This window comes from Rhizophagus irregularis, chromosome 9, assembly GCF_026210795.1.
Source record: "Rhizophagus irregularis chromosome 9, complete sequence".
Classification (NCBI taxonomy): Eukaryota; Fungi; Glomeromycota; class Glomeromycetes; order Glomerales; family Glomeraceae; genus Rhizophagus; species Rhizophagus irregularis.
Genome location: NC_089437.1, coordinates 3004586 through 3023203, shown reverse-complemented (window position 1 = coordinate 3023203; position 18618 = coordinate 3004586). Strand labels below are relative to the sequence as shown.

Below are 18618 nucleotides of genomic sequence, written 5' to 3'. Positions count from 1 at the left end.
ATATACAATTACGCGTAAAGGAAACTACCAATGTTTATTTTGTATACAATTTGTGTCTATTATATATATTACTTTTAAAATCCTTTTCTACACTAGAATCAGTAAAATAAAAATAAAAACCAAAAAAAAAGCTTTTTTTAACATCATTAAGTTCTATCATAATTAATTTATTAATAACAAAGAACTTAGCAAGTAAAAATAAAAACCAAAAAAAAAAGCTTTTTTAACAGCATTAAGTTCTATCATAATTAATTTATTAATAACAAAGAACTTAGCAAGTTGTACTACTTTTAAATAGATTAAATATTATACGACTCCTAAAATTCGAAAGATTTAAAATTATTCATTAATAATAATATAATCAAACTGAATAAAGATGCCCTACCAAACTGTTATGTTAAGTTATGGCGTATTTTTCATAATATTAATTAATTGCTTAATACCAATTAACCTATAAATAAAACAATTTTAATTTAATAACCAGAAAGGAAAATCTGATAAAAAATTTATCATTTACCATTTTGTCTCATTCGAGTACGATGTCAATAGGTTAACTTGAAGATTATTAGCAGTGGTATAATCACGTATTTCCATAGCTATAAAGTGAAATATATTGTAATATTATATTGACAAGGTAAAATCATTTCATTTATACTAACCTTGAACTAATTTAAGTAAGGAATCAATGATCGGTTCGGAGATTTCTTCATTATTCAATGCGTCAAAAAGCGTATTAAGCCGTTTTTCTGTGTCAAGCAATTGTTTTCCCCATGGACCCTGTTATTTGTTACAGTATAATTAATAATTAAATAACAAATCCAAATTCATTTAATAAAATTTTAGATTAACATACGGAAGTATGATAATGTTTAGCTCTTTGTAATTCCTTGGAGAGCACATCGTAGATTGGTTTTTGTGAAGTCGGGATATGATTTCTATCGCCAACAGCTAAATTTATTTATAATAAATCATTATTTAAAATGAAATAAAAGGCAAAAATATAAAAAACTTCAAAAAAACTTACGATGTTTATTTACAGGTGTAGGTGTTTTAACTGGAGTAGGTGTTTTAACTGGAGTAGGTGTTCTGGCAGGTTGTGCAACTGGTTGTTGATTTTGTGTTGGAACTTGTTGTTGAATGGGTGGTTGGGGCGTTGGGGCACCATAAACTAAATTGGACCCAGTATGTGTAGTATTTTGACCTCCATATGCAGCAGCTTGGTAACCTGCGTTAGCTTGAGGTGGAGGAGTGGGAGCCGAACGACCAGGTCCATAATGTGATTGAGGACTTTGAGGATTCTGTATTTGTTGCGCATGTAACTGTGATGGCGCTCCCATTTTTGGTGGTGGTGGCGGTGGTGGATAATAATTACCTGCTGATTGAGGGGACATTGGGGAATTAGGTTGATATCCAGTAGCTGCAGCTATTGCACGATTTGCTGGCGGCGGCAAATTAGCGATAGTTCCCTGTATATTTTGATTCGGAGGAAATATCCCTCCGGGCGGTGGTACTATTCCCTGTATATTTTGATTCGGAGGAAATATTCCTTGAACTCCGGGCGGTGGTACTGTTCCCTGTAATGCAGGAGAAGTTGAAGGGAAAGGAGATGTGATTGGCTGTAGCTTGTTTACTTGTGCTTGAGCAACTTTTTTTGCCGAGGATACAACTGGTGGATCATTCCAATTAGGTATATTTTTCTTATATGCAGCTGGAACTTCTGCTTGTTGCTGTGGAGGGTTTACATTTTGAATATTTGTATTGGCAATTTGTGGAGGTGGAATAAAATTTGCATTATCCTGATACTGTGGCTGGTTATAAGCAGGAAAGGCAGGCTGATATCCCGGATTATAAGGTTGGTTCTGGATTGGGGCATTATATAGAGGGAAGTTATTATAATGAGGTTGTTGAAGTATAGGTTGAATTGATTGCTGCTGAATTTGCTGCTGAATTGGAGACATGGGTTGGAATGGAGCATTAGCCGCAACAGGTTGATTATAAGCGTATTGATTGTAATATGGTGGTTGAGCAACTTGTTGATTGTTATAAAGATTTGGATTTATTTGTGGCTGATAAGTAGTTCCATCTATATTGCCCATTATAGGAGCAAGAGAAGGATTTATTTCACCTTCAGCTCCAACGTAAACATGTTCAAATGGGAATGCGGGTGCTTTAATACTGCCAATATCAACACCTGAATGGTATAATCTTTCTTTGATCACAGCTAACTGATCGATATTGTTAGCATCTGTTTTCTTGTACTCTAATGGAGTTAAATTCAAATACTTAATTGCTGTGGTTAATCGACCTTGGTATGCTAAAATCTCAGCATATTCAGCATACTTATCATATAATTTTGATAACTTAAATAGTTGATTATTTGATTCTGTAGTATTAGTATCTAAATTCTGAACCAAAGCGGGATCAACATAATCGATAGCCTTACGAAATACAGTAACCTTTTCAATAAGGCTCTGAAGAAATTTGGCATGCAATGAATATCTAAAACTAGAGGATTTCGCATCACCTTGATCAGCATGTTCTAGCTCAGCGCGTTCTAGCTCAGCACGTTCTTCTTCTTCTTGCTCAGTAATCCAAATATTAACGACATTTTCGAGATTTCCTGCTGCAAGGTAGCAGAAGACTGCATTTTTCATGTATTCCATTCCTTTTGATCTGTCATTGGAAGATCCGTACAATTTGCGATATTCTTGCTCAAGTCTTTGGCCTAAGGCATTACATAATCCACTAAAGTCTTCAGAACGAGCAAAAGTACAAAGAACAACTACTACTTCTTGCCATTCAGATAAATCTGCATTATATACAATGTCTGATAAATCTTCAGATACAATGCTTTGAAGTAAACGCAAGTAAGGAACATTGGAAGCCTTTTTTTCAAAATATATTTTTCTAGTTTTCTGTAAAAGCTCAGGACCGCCACAACCAGCTAAAAGGACAGCGTCTGATAATCTATCCGTCTCTAAACATAAGTTCACAGCAGATTCAAAATCACCAAGTACGATAGACCTTGTAATAAGTTTATCCACATCTGACTCTTGAGCAGGATAAATCTTAAAGATTCCTTTATTAATAGATGAAGATGTTGGCTCATTATAAGTTGAAGTGGCACTATGAATAGGAAAAGCATCAGGAATAATTTCAGAACTAAAGAAATCTGAAGCATCAGAAGGACCACCCGACGTAGATGAACCAGAAAAAAGTTCATCTACATTTTCAGATTTAACAGCGGAATTATCCACTACACCATAATCTTTTTTCTCCGATTTAACATCAATAGGACTGGTAGGTAATGGCACACCTGCTGCTTCTGCAACACTTTTTCGCTTTATTACATTTTGCTCATTATCTGTTTCAACTTGAGTTTTTTCAGTATTAACAGAACCATTAATACTCATATTTTTTGTCGCAATAGTTATTTGTGTCACGACGTCATCTTTTGAGAATCCCAGATGTTTAACTAATTGTTCTCTTGCATTTTCATTTTCATTGAACATTGTGTGAAGTACCTTCCAATTTTCTGATTCAAAGTCATTAGAAGCACTTTTGCCCCGACTTTCACAGAAACTATCTAATAATTTTGATTCGACTAAAGATTCAAGTTCAGTTGACCTTTGAACAATTTCAGGTTCAGTTATTATTGTTGAAACTTTAACAATATGTCTTTTATTATCAAAAGATACTAATTTGCCTCCAAATCCCAAAGCTACTCCAACGGGTCTTTTGAGCCATTTTGGAGGTTGTTTAAGCGTGAGAGAGGGTTCATATGCTGATGCTATCTGAGCGAACGGATCATTGCTGTCCAACGAAACTTTTTGATCATTTTCATTTTGACCAGATTGTAGAGAGTGTACATTAACCTTTTTAAATTACAAAAAAAGAATTAAACATATTAATATTAATTATGATAATTGAGAAAATTCATTTAATTAATTTAATACCTTTCCATCAAAAGAGGCGGAAGCAAATAAATCAGGATTACCAGGACACCATTGAACGTCAAAAACCCAATTTGAACTTGCAGGAAGCTACATGAAATGAAAAATCATGTTACAATAACATAAGTAAGGAAAAATATAACCGACAGAATACCTCTCCTATTATTTCGGCAGTTCTGGGGTTCCAACACAAAACTCTATTATCTTTTCCACATGATAGCAACAAATCAGCATCTCTCTGACACCAAGAAAGTGACAAAATCCCTTTTTGGTGACCTGTTAAAATCTAAAAATCAAATATGATAAAAAAGTAAATAAAAAAAAAATAAAATATATATATGTAATAAAATAAATAAAAATTTAACAAATACTTTTTCAGGAGCATGAGCATTACGGACATCCCACATGACAATCACAGGATTAATATCATCTTCCGACGCGGTTATAATTTGTGTAGCCTTTGGTTTTGAAAGGTCTGTTATTAATATTATCATATATTTTATTACTTAATTAGAAACGATAACGTACATTATCCGGACTCCAAGCAACTGCAGTTGTTCCTCTTCTAACTCCTGTGCTCATTCCAGGAGCCATGTTCATGTTTCCCATACTATAACCTCCAGTAACAGTTGAACCCACAAATGATAAATCCATTACATGCTTTTTACTTCTTAAATCCCATATTACAGTAGATCCTGTGTTTGAAGAGGTAGCCAAGATATGTTGTACTTGATTATTCCAAGCTAAATGGGTAATATTTTCAAGTTTCGGCGATCTTGCGCCTGGAGTATAAGGTTTATCTGGTTTCGTTAAATCCCAAATAAATATCTACGTGAAAATTAACATAATTCCTTAAGAAATAGTTATATAATTGATAAAATTATAACCCAAAATGTCGACATTGTAATACCTCAGCATTGGTTGCTGCTGATGCTAACAAATTAATTTGAAAAGGGTTAAACTGTAACCCACGAACATTTCCCGAATGTGCGTTATTTCTTAGAATAAGTGCTTTTTCGGAGCTTTATTTATAAATTTCATAATTATAAACTAAACGTTTAGCATATTGAATTTCCTTATAACTCAACACAATTAATATTTAATTCTGTAAAAATTTAACTCACTCTCCACCCTCCAAAATTATTGCCGGATCATATAAACTTATTTCACCATTTTCCAAACCACCAGCAACGATTCCGTATGTCTTATCATTTGCAATTCCCCATACAAGACGATCGAATCTGATTCGCAAGTTATTAATAAAATTTTGGTAAATTATCTAAGTTCGAGGCACGAAAATTTTTTGCGTTCCGTTATTGATTTATATTTTAACTAAACGACACAAACCTCGCGTTACTATTGACAACTCCAGCACTTTGTAACTCAACACCAGAATCAGATTTAAGATTTAGGTTGAAAAGTTCTAATTCAGTGGTATTAGAGAACGAAGCATCAAGAGCTCCAGCTACAGTTCCCGTGGCTATTATAGGTAAATGTTGACCAGGGCTCCAGGCAAACGTCGCTGTGCGTGGAATTTCTTTTAACTTCATTTCTACTGATGTAATTTAATGAAAATTAATTGTGAAATAATTCATTTTATCAAAAACTTAAAATACGTGGCAAATATGAATTCGCCAATCTTTAGATTAGAATTCGTACAACCAAATTTAGTTAGATGAGGTACTCACGTTATGTATTAGTTTTTTGGATCTAGATAAAAAAACCTCAATACTTGATTGGCGTTTTTAAATCATGGATTCACTTTCTCCAATTCTAACATGTCATTTGACGCTTGTTTTATTGGTTTAAATGTTAACATTCTTTCTCTTCCATGAAAGGTAAGCACAGTATTAAATTTTCAATTATTCCAAATATGTTCAGAGAACTTTTTCAAATATGTCCAGAATTATCATCGTGCATATAATCATACAATAGTTTATGTTAACTTTATTATGTATTCGAGTAAAAAATTTGAGTGAATCCTTTGGATATCACAAATTATAAACGCGATTATTTTCTACAAAATTAATAGTTTTGGCAGAAGCCCTAAATATAGATATACGTTACGGGTAACAGAGAAACGGACTAACGATCAAAAACTTCCGCATAACTCACATATTATGTCTATGTTAAACAATGTGTTGTAATGAGAATTGTGATTATCGCTAATCATAGTGATGTTTCGATATGAACGACCAAAATTTGAGTTTATTTAGTGCTTAATGGTTTAGCATAGTTGACGTAAGCCACTTTTTTTGTGATCGAACATTGAAAGAAATAGTTACTCGCGATATCTACACATCTATACAATTAATTGTATTTCCTCAATCCATAACCGTCCTCAAAACAATCGAAATTCAATTAGTAACTGTGATTCGAAAATTTCTCTTAAAGAAAATAAAAAAAAACTTATTATCAACAAAGGAACTAAGAAGTGAACATTCACTTCATTGTAAATATATTCCCCGCCTTGTCCATGTTATTCGTTTTTAAGAGCAATTTAAAATAGTCAATCAATTATGGAACAACAAGATATAACCGCCGCCGCCTTTGTGGACTGGGTACAAATTATTTTTAGACTTAGATGTCACAATTAGACTATAGACTTCAGGATGTATTTATCTTATGTTAAATTGTAAACTCTCTCTCTTTTTTTTTTTTAACTAGGCGAACACTTTTGAAAATGTACGTCCAATTACTTTAAGCGAACTTTCCGATTGCAATGTATTGATTGATATAGTTGTAAACATGTAAGTGTTATATTTGGAAATTTACAAAACATATTATAGAGAACTAGTGGAAGTGTTTTGATTTAACTTATGTTTGGACATGAACAGCGATCCAAAATGGTTTAAACTGCTTTCTCGGAGTAATGATGATAATTGGGTGATGAAAATCAATAAACTCAAAAAATTACACTTACTCCTTACACGATATTATGAGGAAAACCTTGGATATACGAATATTAAAAATCTTGAAGCTCCAAATTTTAATGCTATTGCAAAAGAAAATAACTTAGTCGAGACAATGAAGCTATACTCGTTAATTGTAACATTGGCCGTAACTTATAAAGATAAGGCGGGACAAATTACAAAAATTCAACACTTAAGTCCAAAATCTCAACAGGGTTTGATGTTGACTATTGAAGGGGTATGTTGTAAATTTAGTGCTTAATTTAATAGGTATACAAAATATAATCTTTTCTGATTGATCGATAACATTTAGGTTATGAATAAATTGGGTGAACCTATTTCCGAAGGACCGCCAAGAAAGTCGTCATTCGACGTGTAATTATATATTTATTTATTTATTTTATATAGTTTATCAAGGAAAAATTTAAATTTTTCACTTTTTATTACTTATACAGAGAAGGTGAACTAAAACAAGTCAATGCGGATCTAGAAAAAATCAAGTCTGAGAAAGAAGCTCTAGAAAAAGCATACAGAGCTTCACTGGATGAACGTGAAAATTTGACTAATCAACGTGTACGTAAATCTTTATAAAATTAAGAAAAATATAAAATGTTCCGTGAAATGAAAAGAAATAAATTTTCTGAAAAAAAAAAATAATAATAATAGGACGACTTACGGGCAGAAGTAGAAGATTTGAATCAGAAGCTGAAAGATATGGAAACTGCTTTAGACCATTCTACACAAACCGGAAAAGCAGACTTTGTTTTGAGAACAGAAATTGACAGACTTCAGAATGAATTGCAAGTATTATATTACATTTATATTTGTTCATTCATTTGATGATGGTATAGTAATGAAATTTATTTATTATGCTCTTATTTCTTTATATACATTACAGGAAAAGATACGATAAACAACGTGAAGAAGCAACAAAAAAGTTTACTGAGAGAGAGTCCCAGATAGCTGAGCTTACTCGTAAAGTCAGTTTTTTTTTCACATTGCCTATAAATTCGAAAATTATATCAAACAAAATTGATTTGAATAAATAAATAGATCGAAACACTTACTGAACAAGCAAATGAAACTGCGAAATTAAAAGACCAACTTGACGAGTACAGACATGCTGCTGACAAACTCAAGAAAACAGAAAATGTTATTGAAAAATATAAGAAGAAATTAGAAGAAGGGGCGGATTTACGGCGAACTTTGAAGGTAGAAAGTTAAAATTATTAAGAGCAATAGACTATATATTTGATGTTAACTGTGAATTCATATTTTTTAGAATGCAGAACAAGAAAATCGCACACTCATTGACCGTAACCAATTTATTGAAGAAGAATACAATAAAGTAATTAAATTCAAATCATTAATGGAAGACTATAAAAAACAAATTGACCTACTTCAGACTGAAAAGACTGAATTAGTCAATCAAAAGAATAAATTCGAGTACGAATATAAACACATGAGGTCAAAAATTGAATCGTACGAGATGGCTCATTCACGTGATATGGAAACTATACATTTATTGGAAGATCGATTACGGGAATTAGAGTTAGGTGAAGGTAAATTAATAATTTATAAACCATTTTTATTTTTATTTTTTTCAATTGATAATTATTGTTATGAGGAATACTTGGATGGATTTTTTTCATAAATTATCGTTTTCATTACACAGGAGAGCCTCTAAAATTAGATGATGATGATGAAAAGGTTGAACCAGACGAAATTGATCAACATATCGAAGAAACTGAACTTTTTGAAGCCCTTAAAGGCACCACAAAGACAAGTTTGAGATTGAAAATCAACGAACTTGAACGCGAATTAAATAGTTTACGCGAGGGTAAGAATCTAGATGAAAATTCTGACGCTGAACTTCTAGTATTACAACATAAGCTTGAAGACGCTAATCGCATTAAGGCTAAATTCGAAACGGTAACTTAAAGGTTTTATTTGCAATTTTTACTTATGGATTTTTATTAATATTCACGATTTCTTGCGATTTTTTTACCGTTATATATTTTTTTAGGACTACGTTAAAGTCCAAAAGGAAAAACTTATATTAGAATCTGAACTTGAACGATTGCAAGCTGAGAAAGGCAGTTCATCTAATGGGTTAGTTTTTCATCATGAATTATATTTAGCAACATTAATTTTCCTCATTAATCTGTTGACAAATTTATTTTTAAAGCTCGTTTGTTAATTTTTTATTAATATATTTTACATTTTTATCTTTATAAGTATAAATAAAAATGAACCCAGGAAGGAACAAAAGGAATTGTTGGAAACTAAGAAGCATCTTCGAGAAACCCAGGCGAAATTAGAACAAGCAGAAAAGGATTTGGGTGAAATCAGACCTGATTGTACGTGTGGTATTAAATTTGAGTGGCGCATTTTTCGTTTTTTTATTTGTGGTTCGAAAAAACGACCAAAGATACAATAATTGTACAGATAAGTCGCGAATGTATTTATACACGAACAACATAATTTATTTAATACAAACATATAGTGAATTATTTTTTGACAAAATAATCAAAAAAAACTACCAACATAAAATATTATATAGACTGAATTCTTGATAGGGATGGGATGTTTGCTTTTTTTTGTTAATAAATGTCAATATCATTTCATCTTTATTGTTTTAATAACAGCTAACGCCGAAGCTAGAATCAAAGCATTAGACACTGAAAATGAGGATTTGAGGCATCGTAATGAGTATGTTTAACATAGAAATTCTTTATTTGATCTATATTATTCATTATAAAATTCTAATGTTTAATTCTACCTTATCCTCCTAAAAATTTTTAGAGAACTGACTTCCCTCCTTCTGAATTTAGAAGGTAAAAGTGATGACGACCTCAGGAGCCAAAATATACTATTGCACAAACAGGCTAATGAAAAGACAAGGAAGCTTGAACAACTCAAGACTTTGGTTACTGGTCAACATGAAATAATCGAGAATTACAAAAATGCACAAAATTCGTTCGAAGCAGAAAGAGAAGCTCATACTGCTGAAATTAAACGCTTGGAGGTAAATGATTCGCTATTAATTGTTTTTTATACACACTCTTTACGTTCCGCTCGTTTTATAACATTTTTTTTTTTACCAGCAACTTCACAAGGAAGTAAAGGAGCAATTACAAAAAGAAATTAATTTGATCACAAGTGCTTGGTTCAATATAGGCACACGTATTCAAGGTGATCATGTGTTCTTGCAAAGGCAAGGACCTCAATCTTTCCTTAATCAACAACGTTTAATTCTTGACACTCAGGTGAGATTTATATTTCAACAATTGAATTATTAGCGCAGAATTTTTGTAAAAATGCATATTGATTATTAATAATATTACAAACTATGCAGCTAAAACGACGGTGACTAGAGGCGCTTGAATTGTTGGAACTTATCGCAAAAGCACATTGAATATGCGGGGAATTTCTTGCAATTTGACGTAACTAAATACGATTTATTTGGACAGTTGTATCACAAAGCAAGGGGATATCTCTTATACATACACACCTTGAATTTTATTTTATTTTTCATATTATCTCTCTTTTTACTTAGTTTACGTCTTTTACCTTCAGTCACCGTTTAAAAACAAGTTCCAACATTTCAATAGTATTGTTATTATATATTTACCTTCATCGATTTTTTTTAAATATTTCAATTTAATTTTTTTTTTTGCCTTTTTATTTCGTTGAGGGGTTTATGTATAAACTGTATTTGGGATACATCAGAAACATACTTACTTATACATATATACATATATATATTTTTTCGTAAATACACTGAAACATATTGTACTAAGTAATAAGAACGTGTTCCTATAGATGTTAAATAATCTACTTTGGTGATTGTGGGGGGTTTGAATGTATTTTCTTATTTATTGAAAATTAAGTTATCTTGGTTAGATGATTATGTTTCGAAGTCTATTAGGCAATGATCGTATCTATAAAGGCGTAATTCGGTCTTTAACAGGTAACAAGAACTTAGGGACTTATGCAATATGCAAATTTCTTTCGGACAACTGCACTATGATGCCTAGAGGAAAAAAAAGCACAATGGCATCTACACTATGACTAACAATAGATAATAAATTGTTTTATTTTTGTATTGTCCTGAATGCCAAATATTTAATTTTCCCTGCATTAAAAAGAATATAATAATCATTATTAAAAAGATTGTCTATTCTTCCAATTAAATATTAAATTTCGGATTTTATGCATGTCAAAACCAAATGAGTCGCTATTTAGTGCTTTTTAAATGGTTACACGACATGCAAAATTTTTGACGTGAAGATCCCTTTAAAAAAAGATGATATAAGAATAGATCGTAGGTAAAAAAAGAAAATACAAGTTATTATTAGATATGAAACCTTAGAGCGCACCGACCAACTTCCTTCCAAAAAAAGCAAAAAACAGGGTTAAAATGAAATACAAAGGGTAAAATGAGTTTTGCATGAACTTTTAAGCGAAAAGCGAATTTATAAAAGTAATCTCACAGCAATAGTGTTTTGAATTTCTCAAAGTATAACGAACTCGAACTTTTTTTTAAAAACCAGTTTCATATTATTTAAAAGAATCTTGATATACCGAATTTCATATAAAACTTGATATAACGTACACAGCTACGATCACGTGTTTGGAATTTCTGCCCGGGAAAATTCCATTTTTATAAATCGGAATTTTTGCTGTATTATGGAATAACCGGAATTTTTATGATTTTTAACAATTTTATTCCAATACGTGAAACTAGCCAATCATTATTGCATATTTTATTCTATATCGAGTAAATTGTTGATCATTTCAATCGTTTTTGGCTAAAATTATTGTCATGTCACTAGCGCAACCTAAGTTGGAGATGTAAGCCGGCTAGAATTATCAAATGTTTCTTATTATAATTGGTTTAATATCGGAATAAATCCGGGTCTCTGCTTTGTGATAATTAAATCTTAATTCTGGCCAAAAATTAATATTCTTAATCAAGTGACAGATTTATATATATAACCTGCTACCAAACTTCTAACTGTATGTACAGTAGGTTAAGAGATTTGTGATGATAGTAATTATGACTTATTATTATAAAGATAGGTGTTATTAATATATGGAATTTTATGACTCAATATATGATATACAAGGACCCAAACATTACTAAAACAACTCAAAACTCATGTACCAAATTTTCAAAATGCTATATCTCAATCAATATTACACCTAAAAATATGAATTATATGTCAAAATGTTCGTCTTATTGAGACGAATCTAACAAGTCAAAGATCATTAAAATCTAATCACTGGATCCTGAAATAGCAAAATTTGAAGCTAAAATCTATATAGAGTTCTGTACAGGTCAGGTCAGGTCAGATTACCTGGTTAACCCAAACCAAAAATTTTTTTCAGGTCAGGTCAGGTTGGGTAAACTGTTCTGATCTGATCTGATCCATTTGATCTAAAGTATTCAGATCACTTCGGGTAACTCAGGTTACCCAAAGTTTTTTTATTAAATATTTCAATTAAAAAAACGTTTTGTAACGTTTTTTTATTAATTATACAAAAAACGTCAGGTTCAACATTTTTAATTAAAAAAAAAAAATGATTTTTTTTAATTTTTATTGAAAAAATGTCAGGTCCCGACATTTTACTTTTGTTTTTATATATAAAACCGCTGAAACTATTTGTTTTAGCATTTTTTTTTCGATCTTAGATGTAAAAATGCCAGAATCCACTAGTCGAAATAGTCCAATTCGGCCAGATTTCGTATAGGCAAATTTGGCCCGAATTATGGCTGAAATTCGGCCGAAGTTAGACGAATCTCTTAACTGAAAGTTTTTATCAAGTGTTACCATTCAGACTGCCACTCGTCTAAATTTTAGCTAAACTTCGGTAGATTTTGATCTACCATTTGCATGACTTTCAGAATAAAAAATCGTATAACTTTCAGATAACATTCATTATAATGAATACTTAACATTCGGTCAGCTTTTAAACGCAATAAATTGTTATTTATTTAATAAAATATTTAATACTATATATTTAATACTAATTTATACTAATTATTATAATGTTCAATTTATATGCTACGCTAATAATAATATATTATAATAATGTCCTATTTATATAATATAACACCTTCAAGACGACTTTCGTCATCAACTTCATTCACAACGCTAATTTTTTGATACAATAAACAAATAAAATAAAGGTTAAAGCAAAATTATACTGAAATAACATTGAACGTTAAATTTTAGTGAAATAACATTGAATGTATATAATAATTACCAACACTCCATTAAAACGTGTCAGCATCATCGTACATATAGTCATCGTATATACTCTCGTATCCTATATCAGAATCATATACGACATTACCATTTCCTGGTTCTACAGTCCATTGTGGTGCATCGTTCGGAGGTTGGACGTCAAAATTTTGCAACGTATCATCATAATTTCTACGTCTGGTTAGTTGTGCGTTTTGTTGTGTAAATGAATAAGGATCCAATACTTCCCTAAAAAAAGTTTTTAACTAGAAAGAAACAAGTTAGTGTAAATCTATAAATTACTATAATAAGTCGAAAGTTAGTACATACCTCCGATGATCTCCATGATCGATTATACACAACTATTTAACGTTTTTCCAACGCATTTTTCTCATCCATTTCACTCAACTCCGGTGAATGATATCTGATATCTTGAATGATATTGATCATCTCTTGTTTTTCATAGTGAGCGATTCTCACATCGTCTTTATCATATAAAGTTTTGGCAGCTTTTAGTCGACGAATTTTTTTCTAAACGCAAAATAACATGGGTAAAACATTTATATTTAACTAAAAACAACCAAAATTCTTACGTCATTCATCCTTCCATTTGCGTTGTAATAACTGAAAATATAATAGATAAATGACGCAGTAAATCCTGTGGCGCAGTAAGTCACATGATATGGTTACACAAGAAGAAATAGTTTGGAATACAAAGTCACGTGACAAGTCACATGGCGCAGTAAGTGATGGATAAATATTTAGCCGATGGATAAATAATTAGCCAATAAAATTATATTTATAGTTTAGTTTAGAATAACGAGATAGTCATATGATAATAGATCTTCAAATTTTATTAGAAATATTAGAAATATTAGAAATATTAGAAATATTTTTCTTAAAAATGTATAAATACAAGTGGATTTCGATAGGAAATTCGCAGTTCAATTTTTTGGAAAATAAAAATTTTATTTCGTCCTTAATAATAAACAAACACATTCTTTTAGCCTTTTTCTTATGAGTAAAAAGTGCCACATTAATTATTTTATTTTAATTAATGGTTTATCGAAAATATAGAGAAACTATCGTAATTTAAAATTTCGGTAAGAAATAATGTTTTGTAATTTTTGTAACTAATTTTTATTTTAAAACCAAGCATAAATATTATACGAACTCAACACGTCGGTGGCAACATACGATATTTTATTTTAATATCCTATGGGCAGCGTGTCACAGTGTGTAGATAACGATTGTCACTATCGAGTCTTCCCTTCTTCTTGTAATTATTCACACTTCGTCTAGATTTATGCAACGACATTAGCCATTTCGTCAACTTATCGTAGGTGGGGTTAAAATTTGGCTTTAAGCTCTTCATTAGTTCTGGTATTAATTGTTTTCTTATGTCTACGTTAGTTTTGCTCATAAATGTTTGATCATAGTCCAGGTCAAATTTGGCAGGCATAGTTTTCAAAATGGTCTTCATTTCCATCTAAATTATTAACAGTAATAAAAAATTCGGTAAATATTAGCACAAAACCATTTTTTAAAATATTACTAACCCTTGCATCTTTATCGTCCTTTTCATCCTTATCGTCCTTTTCATCCTTTTTGTCCATTTCAACATCCACGTCAATAATTTCATCGTCCGAATCTTCACTATCATTATTCCTAATGTTGGCAAATAAAAGGTTATTAATTATACGAATAGTTATAAAATGGATAACAAAAATTTATGATACTTTTGATGTTTACGTTTAGGCTTTGAGCTTTTTTTCATACTTCTTGGCATCTGAAGGTTCTTATAAAAATCGATTCATTCATAAAGTCTGTCGTTCTCTTTTCCGAATTCCTCATTTATTTTTATTAGCATTTCATTTAGTTCTTTCGACTCTTCAAGTTCTTTATTAAGTTTGTCTATCTTATATTGCAATTCCATATTATCGGCTCTTAATTTCCCATTTTCTACCTTCAGATCTAAAAATTGAAGGTTTTCAAATATATATCTATATATCGTAAAAACATTCGTCAATAAACAATTAAGAATCGATAATCAAAATTTACCAAAATTACTCAAATTTTTTTCTGATGATCGCAAAGTTTCGGTTGCTTCAACTCGACTTTCGTCTAGAATTATCGATTTTGGTAAATGGATTTTCGGAATTTTTACTTGTAAGCCTGCAAGCTTTGATTTAATAATATTTGACGATGATTTTGTATTGGAGAGAGAAGTTCGTGAAGTACTTGGTGATGAAGATGATTTCATATTGGAGAGAGAAGTTCGTGAAACACTCGGTGATGAAGATGATTTCGTATTGGAAAGAGAGGTTCGTGAAGCACTTGGTGATGAAGATGATTTCGTGTTGAAGGGGGATCTTAAAGTACTCGGTGATGATGAAGATGATTTCATGTTGAAGGGGATCGTAAAGTTTCCGATGACGTGTTGGAGGTTCATAAAGCAGTTTCTTCCTCATCAACATTAGGAGGGACAAGATAAAAAACATCTCTTTCGTTTCTTTCGGTTCCTTCTTTCTCTCCCTTTTTATTAATATTCTTTGATGTGTCCTTTGATATATTTGAAAAAATAGAACTATTCTTAATTGTTAAAATAGCCAAAATTTATTTACTCTTATTAAATTTATTAAATTTGTAAAAATATATAATAAAATTTTACACGAAAGTATTTTGAAATTGTAAGAAAAAAAAAGTTAAGTTCTAGGACGAAACTTTGAAGAATCGAGTTTTTTTATAGTTTATTTATAGTTAAAAATTTGATCAAAAGCTTAATTTATACTATTAAATTCTTAAATTTGATAAGTGATTTATCGAATTTTTTATTAATAATTCAATAAGTTACTTTACGTTAAGTTGATAGAAATTCGATAAATCAATTTTAGTTGATGTGAAATTCGCCAAATCACTTAAATTTGATGAGAATTCAATACATCATTTAAAGTTGATGGAAAATTCGTAAAGTTTGATGAGAATTCAATACATCACTTAAAGTTGATGGAAAATTCGTAAAGTTTGATGAGAATTCAATACATCACTTAAAGTTGATGGAAAATTCGTAAAGTTTGATGAGAATTCAATAAATCGCTTTAAGTTGATCGCTCAAGTTGAAAATTCGTTAGTCGAAACTTCACTAGCAACAATTATATGATAATTATTGAATCGAAACAAATTTCGATACAATTCCATAATTATCAAAATTATCTGAAATTTTTGACAAAATGGGATGAAAAAGAACGATATCTAGTGTACTTGATGAAAATCCTATTACTACCAGATCACCTCAAGTTACTACTCGATCAATCATTACGCCAAGAATTCGTAAAGTACCCTGTTTCTGTAGCGATTGCGAAGGAATGTTAGTTGCTCCTCGCACAAAGAATCGACATGAATTATCGAGCCAACTTTCGTCAGATGTTTCAGAAGTAATTATCGAAAATACTGAAATTCGGGATAACGAACTATCCGAAGTTTTGGAAAATACTGAAATTCGGGATAACGAACCATCTGAAGTTTTGGAAAATACTGAAAATATTAATGATGAATCATCTCAATTGACTATTTTAAATGAGCAAAGAGTTGACCGATTGCCTCAAAGACGTAGATCAAGGTACATTTCGACCAGAGTTTCCATTGGTAATATCGGTAATATCGAACAAGATTTATCACCGAGAGAAAGTACGGCCGAAGATCAAAGCGAAGACACTAATGAAGATAACGAATCGAATGGAGATGACGAATCGGAAAATAACAATTCTGAAACTTTTGAAGATTATTCATGCCCTTCTTTCAAACCATATCAAGACCCAGATGTCACTCCAACTCCAACTAGCGATGATAATAAGTTTTTATGGATTTTAATATGGATTATGAAATTTCAAATGAGATTTAACATTTCAGAAACAGCAACTGAATCACTAATAAAGTTCATAAAACTGTTATTGGATGAAATTGGCGATACCGCATTTGAAAATTTTCCCGTCACTTTATATAAAGCGAGAAATATTTTCAACATAGAAGATCGATTTTATTGCTTTGCGGCATGTACGAAGTGTCACAAATTATACAACAAACAAGAAGTAGAGGAGTTTCGTCAAGATGAAATTCTTGCCATTATGAAATGTCAACATATCGAATTTCCAAATTCATCGAGACGCCAGAAGTGCCAAACTCCTTTATCTCATCAAATAAGATTATTAAATAAAGTGTCAAATCGAATTGAGATGATTTATCCATTTTCTACAATTCGTCAACAATTAGCAACCCTATATCTTCGATCAGGATTCGAAAGGTCACTCAGACATTAGTCTGATCGATCACATTCTGAAAATATATTGACCGACATTTATGATGGTCAAGTATGGAAAATATTTAAGGATACTTCTTATAATGATTCGCCTGATTTTTTCTGGCCTGAAGTTGCAGATTCACACCTCGGTCTAATGCTAAATGTGGATTGGTTCCAACCCTATGAAGGGACAATTCACAGCACCGGTGTGATATATGTCGCCATTTGCAACTTGCTTCGGGACATTCGATTTAAAAGAGAAAATTTATTAATTCTCGGAATATTACCAGGTCCTAACGAAGTGACTACACCAAATCAATCACTATTTAGCACCAATTGTCAATGATTTAGAATTACTATGGAGTGGAATAACTCTAAATCGAATATTTGAGTGCCAAAACGGAAAAATATTCGTGTGGCTTTAGTACTATTTTCGTATAATGTTCCCACGGCAAGAAAGATATGCGGGTATATTTCAGCACTTGCATCATGTCACTAGTGCAAAAAACGAGCAAATTATGAGAATCGACAAAATAATTTCACTGGGATGGACAATATAGACGAATGGTTTGTTACTCGAGATTTGGCCGAGTTTCGTGAAAATGCACATGAATGGCGACGTTGTAGCTTTAATGCTTCACGAAAACATTTTACGAAAGATACTGGAATTAGATGGTCAGAATTATTGCGGTTGTCATACTTCGACCCTATAAGGTTCATTGTTGTCGATCCAATGCACTGCTTATTTCTAGGCATCGCAAGATGGATAGTGAAAAGAATTTGGGTTGATGAAGGAATTTTGAACCAACAATCGTTTATAAAAATTCAAAAAAAAATGGATGAGTTTCAGATTTTATCCGATTTGGGACGAATCCCTGGGAAAATCCATTGCGGAGAAGGATTTTCAAATTTTACAGCAGATCAATGGCAAATCTTTTTCACAATTTACGCTACGGTATCGCTTGAAATACCTTTCGTGCTGATGATCGGAAAATTCTCCATCATTTTGAAATGAGATTTGTACGCTTTCGTAAGTCGAATTTAGAACTGATGCCTGTGAGAGAATCGCATGAGAGATTGATTGAAATTGTGAAGTTGATTGAGGAACATTATGGACGGAATAAAATTACTCCTAATCTCCATCTTTCACTTCATTTGAGTGAATGTATGTATGATTTTGGACCTTTATACGCATTCTGCGTTTC

At 31.4% G+C, this 18618-nt stretch overlaps 5 protein-coding genes across 5 annotated transcripts; 2 read left to right on the top strand and 3 right to left on the bottom strand.

Annotated features, from left to right (window-relative positions):
- Positions 1 to 18: 18 nt before the first annotated feature.
- On the bottom strand, positions 19 to 5520 carry OCT59_029720 (uncharacterized protein). The gene is made up of 11 exons (XM_066145816.1): positions 5301 to 5520; positions 4864 to 5194; positions 4482 to 4781; positions 4325 to 4411; positions 4108 to 4239; positions 3957 to 4043; positions 1025 to 3875; positions 854 to 948; positions 660 to 777; positions 518 to 596; positions 19 to 451 (listed from the first exon to the last, which is right to left on the bottom strand). Exons 3-11 carry the CDS (start codon positions 4605 to 4607, stop codon positions 403 to 405), a joined length of 3624 nt encoding a protein of 1207 aa, XP_065994844.1. The 5' UTR covers positions 4608 to 4781; positions 4864 to 5194; positions 5301 to 5520; the 3' UTR covers positions 19 to 402.
- A 382-nt stretch (positions 5521 to 5902) lies between these two features.
- Positions 5903 to 10238, top strand: OCT59_029719 (uncharacterized protein; the record flags this gene model as incomplete). The annotated part of the gene is made up of 16 exons (XM_066145809.1): positions 5903 to 6514; positions 6621 to 6703; positions 6791 to 7103; positions 7179 to 7240; positions 7321 to 7438; positions 7532 to 7665; positions 7764 to 7845; positions 7919 to 8077; positions 8148 to 8427; positions 8541 to 8797; positions 8892 to 8977; positions 9104 to 9225; positions 9514 to 9577; positions 9671 to 9893; positions 9973 to 10134; positions 10224 to 10238. The coding sequence occupies exons 1-16, from the start codon at positions 6473 to 6475 to the stop codon at positions 10236 to 10238; spliced, it is 2202 nt and encodes a 733-aa protein (XP_065994843.1). The 5' UTR covers positions 5903 to 6472.
- Positions 10239 to 13148: 2910 nt separating this feature from the next.
- OCT59_029718 (uncharacterized protein) lies at positions 13149 to 14905 on the bottom strand (the record flags this gene model as incomplete). Its single annotated transcript, XM_066145804.1, has 4 exons — positions 13149 to 13365; positions 13499 to 13647; positions 14676 to 14784; positions 14856 to 14905. The coding sequence occupies 4 exons, from the start codon at positions 14903 to 14905 to the stop codon at positions 13149 to 13151; spliced, it is 525 nt and encodes a 174-aa protein (XP_065994842.1).
- Positions 14906 to 14929: 24 nt separating this feature from the next.
- On the bottom strand, positions 14930 to 15523 carry OCT59_029717 (uncharacterized protein; the record flags this gene model as incomplete). Its single annotated transcript, XM_066145799.1, has 2 exons — positions 14930 to 15090; positions 15178 to 15523. 2 exons carry the CDS (start codon positions 15521 to 15523, stop codon positions 14930 to 14932), a joined length of 507 nt encoding a protein of 168 aa, XP_065994841.1.
- Positions 15524 to 16481: 958 nt separating this feature from the next.
- Positions 16482 to 17058, top strand: OCT59_029716 (uncharacterized protein; the record flags this gene model as incomplete). Its single annotated transcript, XM_066145792.1, has 2 exons — positions 16482 to 16969; positions 17052 to 17058. The coding sequence occupies 2 exons, from the start codon at positions 16482 to 16484 to the stop codon at positions 17056 to 17058; spliced, it is 495 nt and encodes a 164-aa protein (XP_065994840.1).
- Positions 17059 to 18618: the final 1560 nt, after the last annotated feature.